Consider the following 18,816-nt stretch of genomic DNA (forward strand, 5'->3'; position numbering starts at 1 on the left):
GCTGGCAAAAAAAACCAACCCCAACATTTTTTCCCAACGAATGAAAGACCATTCTTGTTTTTGAAATGGGCAGTTTATTATATGAAACACTTATTTTCCTGGATATATCAGATTAATTTTGAATAGTCTAATTACTGGTGAAGAGGTGTCAAATAGGTCTTGAATTAATCAGATACTATTAACCCAAGAGCTAAACCTTCCAGCTAAGACTCACAACTGAATTTCATAAGGCCTTTCCCTGTGGTTAAAGGGCAGCACTCTACTGTGAAGGAAAATGCTCCTTTATCCACCTTGTTGCAGAACACCAGGGGAGTGATTTTTTTTTTTTTAAACCTCCTTCTCCCTCACTGTAGAGGGAAAGGATTTTTTCTTCTCAATGCTCTCTCTTGGCTCTCTGAGTCGGGGATGAAGTATTCAGTAATCTTTGCTTCTTAGGCAGATGCTCGGACCACTGGAAGAACTCTCTCTTCTGTCTTCCCTATAGAGTCCCAGTGGCAATCTTTGGTATTTCTCATATAAGCTGGATACGCTACTCCCTGCTCTGTGTGATACATCTATTAAGCAGAGCATTGATCAGCCGGACTCCAACACATAGATTCCAAGGCCAGAAAGGACCTGTTCTGATTTCCTGTTAGTAAACAAGCCATAAAACTTCCCCAAAATAATTCCTAGAGCTTATCTTTTTAGAAAAGCATCCAGTCTTTTGTTCAGCTGATTACCACCAAATCTTTTTCAGAGTCACTGCTTGCCAGGACAGAGTTGCCCCATTCTGAGCTAAGGGAAACATATCTAAACATACAGCCTTTTTGGTTGCTGCCAAAAGATATTTAAAAAAAAAATTCTAATTTAATAATTACTTAATGTAAAATTCCATGGGGAATGAGATGAGGAACCACAGCAGGGCTGCACTCAGTTACAAGTCTCCCAGTTTTAAAGCTCTGCTCATAACCTGCTGTATAAATCATTGCAGTGTTCTTTGATTCTCCTGATAATGTAACATAATATGCAGTCACAGCCTATTTTGTCAAACAGGAGAAGAGTACAAAACAAGCTTCTCAAGTAGTGCTTGCTTACTACTTGAGAAGCTACTATGGTATAACCTTTACCAATACACCATTTCCCAGTTTATTTAGCAGTTCTCTTCTTTTGTCTTTGTTCCATAGAGTACTTTAAAGACAGTAGTGTTTTTTTTATCAGCAGTGCTATTGCAGTATATAAGTGTAGTATCTTTGCTTGGGGAAATAATAATCCCCTCTGCAGACATTTGGCATCTGGCTCCATTGTTTTATGGAACTTACTCCAGTTTCACAAAGAGCATTGTCCCATAGAGTTGAAAAGCCTCATGAAATCTTGGTTGATTATAGAGAGTAGATTTCATCATGGAGGAATAACTTGTATTACAATTGCAGTTTTTCCACTCAAGCAGTTCTTTAAAATATATTTCTCAATGTAATTTTAACCAATTCCTATATTTAAGATAGCGGAAGACTCCTTTCCTTTGTTGGATCTCTTCGTATAGTAGAATCTGCTAGGCCCATCTTCATTAAGCTGTTTTACAATTTTCAAAGTCTTCTGTTTTACAGTAGAAGTTACCTCCTCACTAGGTGTGTACTATTGTCACAATCTTAGCCATCTACAAGGGCCTGGCAGACTCTATACTGACTAGATTCATGCCACAATTGCAACTACTGCCTGATAGATGGGCATTTTGCTGCCAGATGCATTCCTCACATTCTGTTGGATTGATGGGCACAGGTCATGCAGGCAACACCAGTATATTAGAAACAAAAACATTACAGAGGAACATTACAGAGGAATGGACTGCACTGCCAACTGCAGCATCCAGGCAACACCAGTATATTAGAAACAAAAAGAATCCTAACAATTGTATTGGTCCCTTACTGGATGGAAATAGTAGAATTATCAATAATAATGCAGCAAAGGCAAACATGTTCAATAAATATTTCTGTTATATATTTGGGGAAAAAACAGATGATGTAGTCACATATAAAACTCTTTCCAGTCCACTAGTATCTCAAGAGGATGTTAAACAGAAGTTTCTAAAGTTAGACATTTTTTTAAATGAACAGGGTATATAACTTGCATCAAAGAGTATTTTAAAAGAGCTGGTTGGACCATTAATGGTGATTTTCAATGCAGTATTGGAACATCAAACAGGAATATCAAGGGTGGGGGTCCCACAGGGATTGGCTCTTGGCCCTATACTATTTAACAGTTTGAGTAATAAGTAATAATGGAAGAAAACGTAAAATCATCACTGGTAAGATTTGCAGATGAGACACAAATTGGAGTGGGGTAAATAATGAAGAGGACAGGTCACTGATACAGAATGATCTGGAGTGTTTGGTAAACTGGGTGCAAGTAAACAATATGTGTTTTAATATGGCAAAATGTAAATATGTATATATAGGAACAAAAAAATGTAGACCATACTTCCAGAATAGGAAAAGCAGTGACTCTGAAAAAGATTTGGGAGTTGTAGTGATAATCAGCTGAACATGAGCTCCTGGTGTGATGCTGTGACCCAAAGGACGAATGCAGTCCTGGAATACATAAACAGGAATCTTGAGTAGGTGTAAAGAGGTTATTTTACCTCTATATTTGGCACTGGTGCAGCTGGTATTGGAATACTATGTCCAGTTTTGGTGTCCACAATTCAAGAAGGATGTTGATGAGTAGAGGGGAGCTCAGAGTAGAGCCATGAGAATGATTAAAGAATTAGAAAACCTACCTTGTAGTGATAGACTCTAGAAGCTCAATCTAGTTAGTTTAACAAAATGAAGGTTAAGGGTGACTTGACTGCAGTCTACAAGCATCTACATGGGGAGAAAATATTGATAGTTGGCTCTTCTGTCTTACAGAAAAAGGTATAACACAATCCAATGGCTGGAAGTTGAAGCTAGGCAAATTCAGACTGGAAATAAGGTGTAAATTTTTAACAGTGAGAGTAATTAACCAGTGGAACAACTTAGCAAGGGTCATGGTGGATTCTCTGTCACTGAAGCTTTTTAAATCATGTTTGGATGTTTTTCTAAAAGATCTGCTCTAGAAATTATTTTGGGGAAGTTGTCTGGCTTGTGGTTTATACAGGAGGTCAGACTAGATGATCACAATGGCCACTTTTGGTCTTGGAATATATGAATCAATAAAGTTAACCTGCCCGGTTTAAACAGATGTCTCTCTCCAACATTGCTTTCTGCACTGGTTTAACTAAATCAGTTTAAAATTATACCTTTAGTTAAACTGGTGCCACTCTAGTTAGCTAAATAATGATGTATATATCGAGAGTATGTAATACTGAATGGTAGTGTACTTTGTTTCAAGAGTCCGCCTTTCTCAAATTTATAAATTCACTGTGTAATATCTTTGAATTGGTACAGTTATGAAAGTGGCTATATATCAGTGGTACATTGCACTGATTTTTTTTGTAGAGTGATTAAACAAATATATGAAAATTTAGATCTAAACTAGTTTTGCAAAACAAATATTGTATGAAGTTCCATCTTTCCTTTTGTATTTTTAAACTAAAAGATCAGTGACAAAGCAGTAGGAAAGTTAATAGTGCTTTATATGTTATAAACTTACTTGTTGCTGTATTTTAATAACAAAGTATCTGTGTTGGGCATTGTTGTGGGTTTTTTAAACTGTGCAGTACATGGTTTTTACAACTGGAGCTGGTCAAAACTGGGAATTTGGGGGGAATTTGATCATGTCAGAAGAAACCCAGTTTTTTCAAGATTTCCCATGAACCAGGGACTCTAAAAAAAAAAAAAAAAAAATTAGAAACCACTGAAACGTGGTGTTTCTGAAACTAAATATGCTCCCCGGATCCTGGACAAAATTAGTTCAATCGGAAATGTTTTGTGAAACTTTCAGGTTCAACAAATCAGTATTTCCAGCAAAACTAGTTCATCAGAAAATTTCCAATCAGCTCTAATTACACCTTTATCTTGTTAGGCGGTATGTTGGTAAATCACAAATGTTCATAAATGACTATTCCCTGAATAGTATTAGATGGCAAGATCACCTTTGCAGATTTTTATTACTTCAAATAATATTTGCTTTCCAGATGCTTGTGGGCACTTTGTAAAAATGTGTGCATGCAAATATGAATCTTTGAAGAAATTAATACTATTAAGGAAGTCGTAGAGAAAATATCTTATCAAGGCATTTGAAACGTGTAAAATGCCAAATTAGAAAAGATACAGTTCAATCCCTACACAGTAGTCTAGAAAGGTCTGAGCCGCATAAATAACCAAGTTTAAAATATACAAAAGCTAATTTGATCTCCCTTTTTAAGGTTTGTACTTCCATGTTGGTTTATGATGTCTGTATATGCCAAGTTAGCTTTAACCAACTGCGTCTACAGTGAGAATCTGTAAGAATTTTTCTGCACACGTGCATCTCTGCTGTTGCTACTAATTGTGGCAGATGTAGTGCAGATAGGGTGCAGGCATCTTTACTACCTTATGTCTACACCAGTAAAAATTTTAAACTACACCATCACGTATCTGTATGTGTATAAAATAAAACACAGATCAGTGTTATACACTTACTTCATTGTGCACCTTCTACTACTTTACATGCAATGTGCCCAATAATGCACACATCTCCCTAGGAATTTTACAACATTTCAAAGTTGAGCTTAAAAAATAAAAAGATAGTTTTAAAATGAGTATCCTGCCAAATAAATATTTCCTTTCAGTCTCAAATGTATAATTCCCCTTTGACACACATACATCCCTCCCACTCATGCCCCGCACCTTCCCCCCAAAAAAACTGCATGGTCTGAGTTCCAGGATGAACCATATTTCCATTCTGGACAAGTGACAGGTTTAAAGTTTGATACTTTTGGCCTATTAGGGAAAGGAACAACTTTTCTTAAAATGTAAGTTTTTGGGGGCCGGGATTGTATTTTATATATGTAAACAAGACCTAACCCATTGTAATAATTAGCACCATTGGAATGGGACTGTTACAAGCTTTCCAATGAGAAATGCTGTGTTTGCTTCAGTCTGTTAAAAATCCTGAGTTAGACCTTAACGTTGTGGAATTATGATGAATGGAAAAGTACTTTTCAGAGGTTTTTAAAGTTTTATTAATTCTCGTTTTCTCTCCCTAGCAGTCTGTAAAGTTGTTCTCATGATAACTAAGACACCTGACTTTATTAGTGGATGGATTTAAAAAAAAAATGTATCAGTTATTTTTTTTAAGAAACTATAACGTATGTGGCATATGCATAGTGATATAAAAAGTTTATTGGCTTGGACACTCAATGAGTAATGAAGATTTCTGTAATTTAGATAAACAAAAACTTTGTGACTCCGTACCTTGTCTTGTGTGTTTAATTATATTTTATGGTGTGTATGTCTATGTAAGAAATACCTGACGGTGTGATATAAGGTTTCTCTAGTAAGAGTGTGTGATATGGATTCACTATTCACAAGGGATAAAGTCATGAATGAGAGATGTAGATCATCCCAAGCAAGTGCCTATGTTTATGCCTAGAGGTATTTTCTCTGTGGCATACATAACAGAAGAAATATTTTCGAGTTTTATTATTTGGGATCCTTTTTCATATCTCTCTGCATGAAAACATAGGTGTCTTTGTTAGCATGACTGAAATTCTGGCCGCAGATGAAATCAATAGCAAACTTTCATTGACTTCACTGGGGCCAGGATTTCATCCTGAGTCCAACAGTAGACGGCTCAGAGGAAGCTGTAAAAACCTTTAAGTAAACTAGCACTGCAGAATACTGAGTTATTGGTTTTTAAAACTGTGGTATTTTTAGGTGTAGAATAGTTGCCACTAGTACAGGCCTGAAACTTGCATCTTCAGGGCCTCAGTCAGGTGTCATTTGGATCTGTGGTGTTGGGAATTCTGTATTTCGGAGGAGGAGGTGGAAACACTTGTAAGTTTAAAAACAAAACTTTGTTGTTTTGAATTTTGTAATGTATAAATAAATCCTCGGGAAAAGTATTAATGGGCAGTGTGCAGGTGAGATGATCAAAGGTGTATATGATAAATCATCATGTGTGCCATTTATCACATGGATGTTGCTTCCACATTTGTGTGTGTGTGTAAAGGATTGTTTAATAGCTCTCTCAGATACTATAAATGTCTGGAGTTTTCCTTGAAACATCATATGATGACATTTTAGATTTCTGTAGATTTGCTGTTGTGTAACTTTTTTACTCATTTAAATAAACAAAATGTGCACCCTTCAGAACTACTGTATTTACCAAAGTTAACATAGTAAATTTCAGTAGGATGCAGTGACTTGAATTATGAATTCCTAATATCAAACATATGGTTAGCTTTTTGCCAGTTGTGCAGGCCACATTTGAAGGAATATAAGAGGTAAATGAATGTTCTCTCATTTTTAGCACATTGTCTTGTTTCTTCTGCTGATTCTTTCATCCACCTTAACATTATTTTTTCTCTCTTCTTCTACATTATCACTTATCCCTTCTCTTGTGTCTTCCTTTTTTTGGTCTGTATGTGGCTCTCATCAGCTGCTGTGCTGTCTTCTATGTGCTGGCAGTTAAGTGTAATTCATTAATATCCTGTTACAATAAAGCACTGGCATATAGTATTTCAAAGATATGAATGTTTGTGAACTTTGCGGGCAGTGCAGACAGCAGCATAGTGGAAGTAAAGCACCTTGGATGAGGAGATCAACCTAAGAAGATGAATGTGCAAGTGAAGTGCCCTTTAAGGATATGGGCTTCTAAAACAGTCATGTATTCAGTGGTCTGCTGGTAAGGAAGAACTTGCATACCAAGAGAAACTTGAAAAGAAATTAGATCGTTTACCTTAAAGAGGTGACTAGAGGGGTGTCATAAAAATATATACACTGAGTGGTAAAGAGAAGGTAGATCAGGTGCTTCTGCTCTCTGTATTTCAGGATGCAAGATCAAGGGGATGGTCAATTAAATTTAAAGGTAGCAGATTCAAAACTGATAAAAGGAAATACTGTCTCTACACAAAGCATAATTAGACTATGGAATTTATTGCCACAAAATGTCTTTTGAAACCAAGAATAGAGCAAAAAGGGATTAGACAGTCATGGATAATAAGAATATCTGAAGTTTTGTTAATTAATATGAACAAAAAAATGGAATGAATATATGATTTCGTGATTCACGGCTTAGACCAATATCTGTTAGAGATTGGGGATGAGAGGGTAATCATCCCAAATCTGCCTACATTGCGGCTTCTTGCAACTTTCTCTGAAGCATCAAGTACTGGTTGCTGTTGAAGACTGAACACTGGGCTACATGGATTGTGGGTTGATCTAGTCTGGCAGTTCCTGTGTTCCTAGACAGAGACCTGAAAATGTAGGTTAACAGAAGCTCCGGAATTAGGAGTGATTTTTAAGGGCCTTTCAGGAATCTTGAGAACTTAGAACTATAGAACTTAGTTCTGGACTCTGAATAAACTTTCAATTTCTGACTGATAAAATGTCAAATTAATCATGGGTGTGAAAGAATGTGGATAGACACTATACTTACCTCTTGTTTTTAGATGCTGAAGCAAGCATACATCTTTGTTGCTATAAAAGATGTGTAGTGGGGCTGTTTAAATGACATATACTCTAGACATACAATTGCTCCCCAGACTGAGTTGCAATACAATAATTGAGAGATTTCCAATGGCTTTTGTCCCCATGAAGATCCCATATGTATTGGTTTCCATTTTAACTGACAAGATTACCACTCCCCCATTGAAGAGCATTTATACATGTGCTGTAATTTGAATAATGTTCTCTAGTGCTTTTGTGTGCAGACTGAAACTAAAAATAATTGGAATGCTATTTGTAGGCAACAATATTTTTCATCTTGTGGCCAGCTGTGTGTCCCATTCTAGATATCCGATATAGAGATTTTGAACTTCTGCACTCGTTCTTGAGGGGGGAAAGTAAGATGCATAAGTTTCCATTAGCATTGAAAGCTGTAATACCTACCTGTAAAACGAATTTGTGTATATGCATGCAAATCAATGGTACATGGCGAGAGGAGATGGCAGCTAAGTTCTCTCCTCTTCGGTACGTCGCAGTAAAAGGTGCATGTGTTTGCGCACATGCACACATTTGGTTTTCTTTGGTGGGAAAGGGAGAAGTAGGGGTTAGTATATACATTTTAAAGAGAATAATATTCTTAGGGTCTCCGGTTGCTCTTTTATCCCTGGTTTCATTTTCTGCAAGATCAAAATGTAGGTTGCTGGGACTGAAGATAAGCTCAGGAGGAACATTACTGCAGTCATAGTCCTTTTACAATGTATCTTAATTGTCATTTCTCATCCATGAGGAAGAAGCTGACACATAGGCATATGTTTAGTAGGGTAACAGTTTTTACACAGAACAGTTTTTTTTTTGCTCTTTGACTTGTTTCAGCATCTGGTAAAGGGGAAAAAAGTTGGTCTCACAAGCTACCTGACACAGTGATTGAGGTATTGATGGCAATGTGCATTTCATTAGAGGTGCTGTGATAGAGACAAGGCTTAGACCTATATCTGTGGTGCTGACATCTACACATTTCATACAAATATTTTTGAAATCCTTATTTTTTCTTTCTATGTTTGTATATATCAGAACTTATTTTCCACAAGCTTCTTCTATACTGTAAGCTACCATTTAAGCACAAGTGGAAATATAAAAGAATATGTACAGTAGAAAGCTCTAAGAAAAAGATTATCCTTTCTAAAGTTGTTAAAGCAATTTTCTGTTGCATGGGCTTTCCTGTTTAATATTTACCATCCATATTATCTTTCTTCACATAAACTTTAGTAACTGTTTCTAATAAAGTTTAAGGACACAAATTAGATTAATTTTTGGTTAACATTCAGAATTAGATGTTTTGAGTTTTCCAATATGAATTAGAAATAATCAAGCCACATTTGCAAATCAAGTGCTTTACGCTTACTCTACAGATGGTTCTGACTCCAGAGATAAGCCAAAACTCTATCGTCTACAATTAAGTGTCACTGAAGTTGGAACAGAAAAATTTGATGACAATTCTATCCAGGTGAGGAAAAACAGCCTCAAGTGAAAGAGCTGATCTGAACTTCAACCAGTCACATGTGTAATCCTGGGAGCGAACTCAGTTCACTGAGGACCATAACGATTTAATTATTTAACCCCCTCAGCATGGGCCTCACGCTTTCCTGTTAGTAAGCATTAATGCAGAATGCATTTAAAAAAAGCCACTCTGTACCTACCAGTTTACTTCATCCTCACCACATCTGGCTGAACTGACTTACCCTTACAAGTCAGAAGGGCAGATAAATCTAAATGCAAACACAAAGGATTTTCTGTTGATCAGAATGCTTTGATTTTTTTTTTTTTCTGTTTTGCTTAAAGAAGAAACTGAAGGCGTGATCCTTTAAACACAAAAATGAATACAGGCTGTCCTTGGACTTACGACACAATATGTCATAATTTGGAACCGCAATCCACTCCATTGCGTGACCAAGCATCATAAAGTTGAAACCAATTGTAAGTCAAATTGGTGTCAATTGAGAAGCGTGGCAAGTCAAACGTCGTAAAGTTGAGGACTGCCTGTAGTCCATTGAGGAAAAATTCCTAATCTTACCACAGGTACCTATTTGGCTGCAACTACTTTGGCATCAGAATTGCCTCACAGTCTTTAATGTATTTATCCTCACAACAACTTTGTAATCTAGGGAAGTACGGGGAACTGAGGCACAGAGAGACTGTAACATGCCCTAAGTCGCACATGATGATTGTGGCAGAGGAGTCTCTCATGTCCCAGGCTACCACCCCAACCACTGAACCATCCTCCATCATCATCCACTTTACTAGTATGTATTTGCAGGTTCAAGTCTTTTTATCCACGAAAGGACTCACGTGTTGCAATATCTATCTTTTAGACCTCTTGAAAATTACTGGAATTCACATACCCAGGTGCCTAAGATCCCTATAAAATGAATGGGAAGATGGGAGGATGGGATCCACAAAAATCAACCTGCTAGTTGGGGAGCTACTTAAGCCCCGCCCCTTTCTTGGATCCAGGGTGCGGGGAAGTGCCTATCTCTGTTAGTGATCTGCAGCTGGGAACCCCTCACCAGGAGTCAGGCGGGTTAGAGATCCAAGCAGTTTCTTGCAAGAAAGGCTTAGGTGCCTGTCTAACGCCACACAGATGCCTGTGGTGGAGAGACCTCCCTTATCCCAGTAGTTAGGGCACTCACTAGGATGTGGGAGGCCTCTCTCAATTCTCCCTGCTGCCCGATGAGAAGGTATTTTAACAAGGATCTCCCATATCTCAGGTGAGTGCCCTAATCACTGGTCTATGGGATAATCTGACATGGGCCATCTGTGTCTCTTGTTGAAGCCATTTCACTTTAATAAAATATTATTTGGGCCGGAAACTACGAGAATCACTCTAGTCCAGTGACTAGGTCATTCACCACAGAGTTGGTAGACTCCTGTTCAAATCTCCTCTTATCAGAAAGAAGATGGAATTGAACTGGAGTTTTCCAATCCCAGGTGATTACCCTAACCACTGGGCTAAGGGTTATAAGAGACGCCTCTCCTCTCTACCCCCCCCCCCCACCAAAATATGGAGTTAGGCAAGCTTTGAGCATGTCTATCAGATCAGACCGCACAGGCAAGGTAGGTGGATCAGTGCCTATCTTCCCCTATGTAGCGGGGCGAGACTCACCAGTGCGGCGTCTCCTGCTGGCTCTCCAGGGAATTAGCTCTTCCAGCACTGGAGCGCCCTCTGCAGGCCGGTTTCTCACTGGCCACGTGTCCCTCCTGGACCCTGGTGCCTTTTTCCCTTGGTTCTGTCCCAGCAGGACCCCCACTCTGGGTCTCCCCTCCCAGGGAACCCCCAACCCTCTAGACCCACCTTGCCTCAGTGGCTACTGCCACTCATCAGCTACTCATTCATTGGGGCGCACTGCAGTGTAATGGCCACTCATCACAGGCAAGGGGGTAGGATCTGCTGCCTTTGCTTATCCTCAGGCTGCCCCTCTGCAGCCCCAGTGCCTCTGTAGGCCTTCACCAAGGCCTTCAACCTGGGGGTTTATCAGGCTGGAGGTCCCCAGCTCCCTTTGCCCTTCCCCAGTGCTGCTGTGCTCAGGTACCCTGTTCCCAGGCAGCTAGCCCTTCCCACTCCAGGGCTAAAGTGGGATGACTTTAGCTCCTAATTAAGCTGGGCACAGCTGTGGCTGCTACTCCAATCAGCCTAGCTTGGCTGTTTTAACTCTTTTTTTTCCCCAGCTGCAGCCCTCTCCAGGGTTGCTTTAACCCCTTCGGGACGCTACACTCTAGTTTGAGAATTGTGCTGGGATTGAAGTATCAGGCAGCTGTGTGCACGCTCAGAGGCAGAATCTTAGGCACTTAAAGAACTTCTACAGCAAAAATGTAGGCACCGAAGGAACCTATGGGGTTAGGCAGTTTTGTGTGGATCACAGTGGTACCTAAAACTCAGACTTAGGTTCCTAAATCCCTTTGAATCTTGTAATACAATTATGGGCAGCATATTTATAACAAAACAGTATATTAATAATGTGTAAAGTATATTTTGAGCAGAAATATTTAGCTTAAAATGTGCTGCAAAAACATGTTATGGTTGTCTTCCTTTGGAGCAAAGCTTAAACTAAGATTAAATTACTGATGCTTTAATTGGTAAATTTCTAATGAAAGTTCAGAGGCAGGAGTAAAACTATATCAATATATTGCAATTAGGGTGAATTGCGATACACAGTTATGCTTTGTTTCTGCAGTGATTCTGAGTTAGGTCATTTTAGAACTATTTAATATTTGTATTTCCAGTTGTTTGGTCCAGGAATTCAGTCTCATCACTGTGACCTCACCAATATGGATGGAGTTGTTACTGTTACACCAAGAAATATTGATGCTGAAACTTATGTGGAAGGTCAGCGTATTTCAGAGACCACCATGCTGCAGAGTGGCATGAAGGTTCAGTTTGGATCATCTCATGTATTTAAATTTGTGGATCCCAGTCAGGACCACATTATTCCTAAAAGAACTCTAGATGCAGGTCTCATGATCAAAGGTCCAAGGCACAAAACTGGGTGAGTACATAATCATATTTTTTTGAGTTAAAATAATATAGAGTCTTGAGTGTAAGACCATCAGGCTGAGTGTGGCTACTCTTAATTGTTCTAAGTTAAATTTATAGTAGAAATAACTATTATAATACTTTAGCTCCACCTTGTGAAGTTTTTAGGACTTGCATATGTTTCGTTATTAAATATAGAAGTGTATTTTTCTCATGACACGGAATCACAAAAATGGGGGGAAAAAAGCAAAATTATTAGAATCCTAACACATTTCACGGCAGCTCAGTCAAACACTAGGAACATAAGGAATTTACTAACTTTACATAGTGAGTCTGGTGCTTTTCTTTTTCCTTAGACAGTAACTTCGGAAGTTTCATTAGAGCAGATGTGAATAAACAAAACAGGAAAAGATGTACTCTGGGTGCATCTCTTCTGTTTGCCACCTACAATCCAGATACAATGTAACAAGAGTTTCAAAAAATATCTGGATTCCCCCTCAGAAATGGATGATGGCAAAACTCCATTTGAGATGTCAGAATAGGGAGCCCAATATTTTACCTTGTGGCCTTGTCTTCCAGATGTGTAACAGTTGCTCCTCTTTTTTCTGTGCCTAGAGTCCATCAATCCAAAGTTTCTCCTATCATTTGTGTTCATATTATTTTGATGGGTGCAGTATAAAAACATAGATTAGATATTGCCTGGCCTTAGGGCTTCATGTTCATTGGGGATGTAAATATGCAGAGAGCCCCAAGAGTTAAAATCATACGGAACTACTTGGAAGATGTAAAATATTGATGATCTGCTCACGTCTCTGACTGGTCCAAAGGAAACTACTAGAGTAGGATGTCTGGGTGGAAGACATTGAGGCACAAAAGCTGATTATGTTAGAAATTATCCATTTTGAAAAACTGGGTGAGAAGAGGCATATTATGCTGTCATTCAGTGTTGCCAGTTAATTTTAAAAATCTGTACTTTTTACCACACTCCTCTTCCTATTCTGGATTTATGTTTAAAACTGGAAGTACATGTGGGCATTCAGTATAAGAAGTTAAAAAGAATTTTGTGAAAGCTGCTTTTCTGTGATCTTCATTATGGGCGAAGAGTTATTCCTTCAAAGACATTGGTCCAGAATCAGTCAGTCAACAGGTTTCTATCCTTTTTTGTGATTCCCCTTCAACCCCCCCCCTTCTCTCCCCCCCCCAATATCAGAGGAAGTCCAGTCAACATTTGAAGTGTAGTTTATAGATGTTACATTCCTTTCAAGGTCACAAAATACAATACACCAATATATCAACTCTTGAACAGTACCATACTTTTGAATTGGTTTAAAAAATATTCACAGTCCAAAGATGGAGCAGCTCACTGAATGTGGAGAGGGTGTTCCTCTCCTTGGCAAGCATTCAGAAATGTAATCCTAACTGAGAGCAAAGAAAAAAGTGTCCTTTGTAAAACCTAAAGTACACTTTGTTTAACTTCATAAGTTAAACCTATTTTATGTTCTTCACCTAAATAAACCACTGGCAAAAACTACTGTTTTACAACCATTTTAAATTATGATCTGAGGAGTGACCACATTAAACAGTCTACTGTAGTATTTGAAACTCAGATTCTTTTGCAAAAAGGCTATACTCACTTATTGAGTTCTCTCTGAGATCTGTTGCCATGCATATTTTCTCAATTCAGAACAGACCAAAATTCTGTAAAGTTGATAATTTTATAGTTGATATGCAGCTTTTTTCTCTACAGGATTACTGCAGTAATTAGAAAGTAACACCTCTTTTTGTGACTTGGGTGGCTGTGCTCAGGTCCAGAAATATCCATTGTTATAATTAATTTCCAGTGTCTATCTTCATAGAGTGGGTGTTGGAGTACTGCTGCAACAGAAACCTTTATGTGCAGTGGGGGTACCCAAAACACACACAACGTTATATTTTCATTGGCTTCTTCCCTGTGCTGGGATTTGGCTTCAAACTCCCTAATTTTGTCACCCTGCGGACTCCCATTGGTTGTAGGGGTGTCTAATTATGCGTTTGAGTTTTTCATGCTAGAGAAGTTTGTTGCCAGGGAGTATAAGGTGATACTACCTAGAGATGTAGGGTCCCATCTCTAGGTAGTAATCAGATCTTTGATAGTTCATGGATAATATTTTCATTGAAGAATTAATGTTTTATAATTGTGTTCTCAAAACCCAGGAAAACGTATTTGTTTCCTATCCTGTGGTGAGTGTAATGAAATTTGTATCATGTAAAGGTTTCCAGTTTAAGCCTTTTTTATCAATTAGTAGGCAAAAAGGATTGCACTTCACTAAAAATCGACGTGTGTGTTCCAGTTCATTTGTCCAAATTAGTCTACGTGCAGAAGACTAAAGAAGCTCACTGCAGGCTGCTCTCCTAAAACATAGCAAATTGTAAAGCAGTCAAGGGTACATCAGACTCTCCAGGCTTCAAGGAGTGTTGCGCTTGCAGCGAGGTGATCCCAGTCACAGACAAGCACTCCCAGTGCATTCGCTGCCTCAGTGAGGGCCACAGCCACTAAAGTGTACCCTCTGTCAGCAGCTCTGACCGACATCCTGCAAGGACACGGAGCTCCACCAAAAAATCATCTTTATGGAGGCAGCTTTCTGACCCCAGCCCTCCAGTGAGCATGACTCTTCCCCTCAACCTTTGCCTTGGAAAGATAGTGAGTTGAAGAAACTGTCTGGGTACTCCACTCACAAGTCGAAAAAGAGAGTGGGAAGTCCCCTCAGCGAGCCCAGGAATAACCAAAAGCGATTACCATCTCACTTGGTTGGTATCCTCAGCACCACCGGCACCAAAATCATCCAGCACCCACACCTCATAGCACAGTTGGTGTCCAGTACTGTTGATAAGCTTGCAGACCCTTTGGGCTTGGGCACCGATTCTGTGGTACAAAGACACCAGGGCAGACTCCCTAAGATGCTGGTGGTATGCGAGCTGTCGTCCGTACCACCAGCAGCATTGACCCATTCGGCATTGGAGAGATTGGTATAGATGAGGTCCCAATGTCCCTGGCACCACCACCAGTGTCAGGACACTCCGTACTGGCAGAATTCCATCAGGCTGGTGACCTGGCTATGTTGGAAGCTCCTGACACTCAGTCCCTTGGTACCAGAACTGAGCCATGGCCAGTCAAAGATTATTTCCCCCACAGTTATGCCATGGCCCTCTGATGTCAAGTGAGGGATTGGGCAGTGAGCCAGCTGGGGTTTCTTTATACTCCTCCAAAGCTCTATATGGGACACAATATCAACAGGGTCCAGGAATGTACTACCCGATGGCACCACCATCATCTTGGTATAGTCACCCTTGAGCAACTCCACCAGGCCCTATGCTACTGCAGTGGCCATACAGGGACCTCTGGTGACTCACCAACAGCTTGCTTCAAGGTCACCGAGCATCATCCGAAAGCCTCCCAGGCACTCCCCCTCAGCTACACCATCGTATGCCTCAGAATCCCAAGAAGTGGAGGAGCAGGAGGGGGACACAGAGGAGGAGATCACACCCAACGCCATATCCTCTTCTTCGCTGGGCAAAGTGATCATGCCATCACCACTTTCCATGGCGGATGACTTCTGCTTGTTCCAAGAGCTGGCAAAGAGAGTGGCGGACGCACTTTACATGCCATTGGAGTTGGTTAAAGATACGCATCACCAGCTTATTGACATCCTTCATTCTTCATCTACTTCCAAAATCGCATTGCCAATCAACAAGGCCATCCTACACCCAGCTAAGACGGTGTGGCAAACCCCGGCCTCAGTGACTCCAACATGCAAGCAGGTGGACAAAAAATATGATGTCCCCACAAAGGAATCAAAGTTCCTATTCACCACCCACCATCAAATTCCATCATAGTGGATGCTGTGAACTCTCATGTCTGACAGAACCACTCTTAAGACAACACCCTATGACAGAGACTGTAAGGCGTATTCCTCAGCCAACTTACAGTTCTGAATTGCCAACTGCGAGGCACTCACAGCAAAGTGTGACTACATGAATTACGATAAATTACACAACTTTATTGATAAGCTGCCAGAGAGCTCCCGGGATTCCTTCAAGGCCATCATCCAGGAGGGACAACTGGTAGCCAAAACATCTTTGCAGTTGGCCCTTGATGCTGTTGACACGGCTGCCAGTACCATCTCTACGGCTGTGTTAATGAGATGGGAGTCGTGGCTCCACCTCTTGGGATTCCTAAAGGAGGTGTGGACCACGGTGGAGGACCTCCCCTTTAAGGATGAAGCTCTTCGCCAAGAAGACTGATGCCTCTCTCTCTGAAGGATTCCATGGCCACTCTCAGGTCACTGGGAATCTTCACATAAGGGCAAAAGACATTTTAGCTCTCAATACCAACAGAGGCCTTATTCATCCCGATTCCCCTCACAACGGAACTATGAGCCCCAGTGGAAAAAGGGAAAGTTCTCAAAGTAAAAGCCATCAGGCTCCCACTCCTTGACCCAACTGCCTGCCCCTAAACACCACTTTTTACGGGCAAGTCAAGGCTCTGCGAGACCACTCCCCACTACTGTCTGTGACCATGCACCCATTTGGCCACTGTTTGGCAGCGTTCCGTAGTGCCTGGGACCATATAACCCATCAGACAGATGGGTCCTAGAGATCATCAGATGCGGATATTCCATCCACTTCACCTCCCTGCCCCCTCCAGAACACCCTTTCCCATCATCCCTTTTCAGGGACCCTTCTTATGAGTTTACTCCAGCAGGAGATAGATCGCCTCATGCGGTATGAGCCATAGAACCAGTACCTCAACATTTACAAGGCCAGGGGTCCTACTCTTGTTATTTCCTATTACCCAAATGGAAGGCCAGTTGGAGACCCATCCGGGAGCTCAGAGCTCTCTTACTACTATGTCAGTTTCACTGTACACACGCAAACCAAGGGACAAAATATTTCAATCATTGTAATTTATAGATAGGCAAAGTAAGAAAAGTGCTGCTTAAGAATTTATTAGAATTCTGTTTAAGGATATTTACTTTTTGTCAACATCACATATCAAAATATACAATTTGTGTTTCAATGGTTATAAAGCTTTCACTTCCTGAATCTCAACATCTACAATCAATACATTTTCTTGTCTTACCACCCCGTAGTTTCCTGCCACTGTGAATATTTAAATAGATAAAAATTGAAGGAAAAAAAAAGAAAATTTAAATCAATAAAAACAGAACAAATGCTTAAAAGTAAACATTGATATTGAAACATCAAAATCATAAAAAAGAAATTGAATTCTGTCAAGCCTATGTATAGTTCCTATAAATACAATATTTTAAATACAAATATTAATAAATAAGACAGTATGGCAGAGCTGTTTGGTTTGCAGTGTATTTGCGTAACTATCCTGTGTCATTGTTTTTTATACTGCTTATTTGTAATTCTTGAAAGTTACTAGAGGTTTTTTTGGTCTTAATCTTCTTAGGGTTGTTCAGGAAACAACATTTGATCTGGAGGGAGATGTTCACAGTGGAACAGCATTACCAGCGAGCAAGGTATTAAACTGTGACTAGACTGGGCAAAAATGATATAAATTTATAGTTTTATATTCTCAGTTCATAAATCTCACCAATTATGAAATATTGTGTGGTTCTCAAGTGGCACTAGGTAAGCTTTTTGGATGAGTGACTGTCTTTTTATGTCTGTATAGCATCTAGCATACTTTCTGTTTAGGGAGAGAAGAACTTTTTTTAGGAAAAGAACTGCAATTTTTAAAAATATTTTGAAACATGTCAGAGATTTGGAGTAGTAGCATAAGTTCTGGAAGAAATGGTTTACTGGATGGAGGACAGGTTACACAGTCAAAAGTGCGTGAGCAAATGAAGTGGGGGAAGAATGCATTGTAAAACCACTTGTAAAACTGAAGCCCATGATGCTGACGATAGCTGACCTATAAAGAGGAAAAAATGGATTTGTGTGCCCTTTTATGCTTCTTTGGTGTATAAAGAAAAGCAAGATTTTTTTACAAAAATAGGAGTGTTTCTTCCTCCCCCCCCCCCCTTTTTTTTTTAAACATTAGAAATTCAGGTTCTGTCTAGCTTCGGGGAGGGACTGAATATTGGAAAACTAGTGAAATAGCAGCATACGTCAGCAGTATAAACACTGAGCAATTGAAAGGGGAAAAGATTTTTAATCGGTGTTTAAAAACGTCTTTGTTTTTTTATTCTATTACTGAGGTTTTATTTAACCTCCGTAACTAACATTTTGGAGAAAGGCAGCCCTTTATTCCTAGTTTTGGAATTATTCTATATTAAAGCTGTTTTAAGCAAGAATCTGTAGAATCTTTGCATCATCAGCACTGTTATTGGCTTTCTGTTAATGTTAACTTCATTGGTTTTAACATTCCTGCCAGTACATTGCCAAAAATACATTTCTAGTTGGCTGTTGTGATGTTTTGAATAGCTAGTATGAAAATTTCATTGTGGTGAGAAAACATGCTGCATTGCTGTCTTCTTCTGTTCTGTAGTCTTCTCTGTTCCCTGTGCCTTTCTGGCAGCCTTGACATTTTTTTCCACAGTGATGAACATAAGTCTTGGCTGATCTAATGCATGCATGATAAAGATTTGTCTTTCTGTTTGAGTTAGAGCACCAACAGACTGGATGGTGACAGAACTTCATCAGCATCCAGCACAGCTGAACGAGGAATGGTGAAGCCAATGATTAGAGTGGAACAGCAGCAAGATTATCGCAGGCATGATGGCAGGTAGGAAATAC

At 39.6% G+C, this 18,816-nt stretch overlaps 1 protein-coding gene across 18 annotated transcripts in view; it reads left to right on the forward strand.

Moving 5' to 3' along the window:
• Positions 1–18,816, forward strand: part of AFDN (afadin, adherens junction formation factor) — a 213,266-nt gene that overhangs the window by 97,972 nt on the left and 96,478 nt on the right. For 17 of the 18 annotated variants that reach the window (XM_073337925.1, XM_073337926.1, XM_073337928.1 and 14 more), the window contains 4 exons: positions 8,954–9,048; positions 11,823–12,085; positions 17,528–17,597; positions 18,687–18,805. In XM_073337925.1, the coding sequence (XP_073194026.1) occupies positions 8,954–9,048; positions 11,823–12,085; positions 17,528–17,597; positions 18,687–18,805 (547 nt within the window). The remainder of the gene's footprint in view (positions 1–8,953; positions 9,049–11,822; positions 12,086–17,527; positions 17,598–18,686; positions 18,806–18,816) is intronic. The other variant, XM_073337943.1, reaches the window with a different exon arrangement.

Source organism: Lepidochelys kempii, chromosome 3 (genome assembly GCF_965140265.1).
Source record: "Lepidochelys kempii isolate rLepKem1 chromosome 3, rLepKem1.hap2, whole genome shotgun sequence".
NCBI classification, from domain to species: domain Eukaryota; kingdom Metazoa; phylum Chordata; order Testudines; family Cheloniidae; genus Lepidochelys; species Lepidochelys kempii.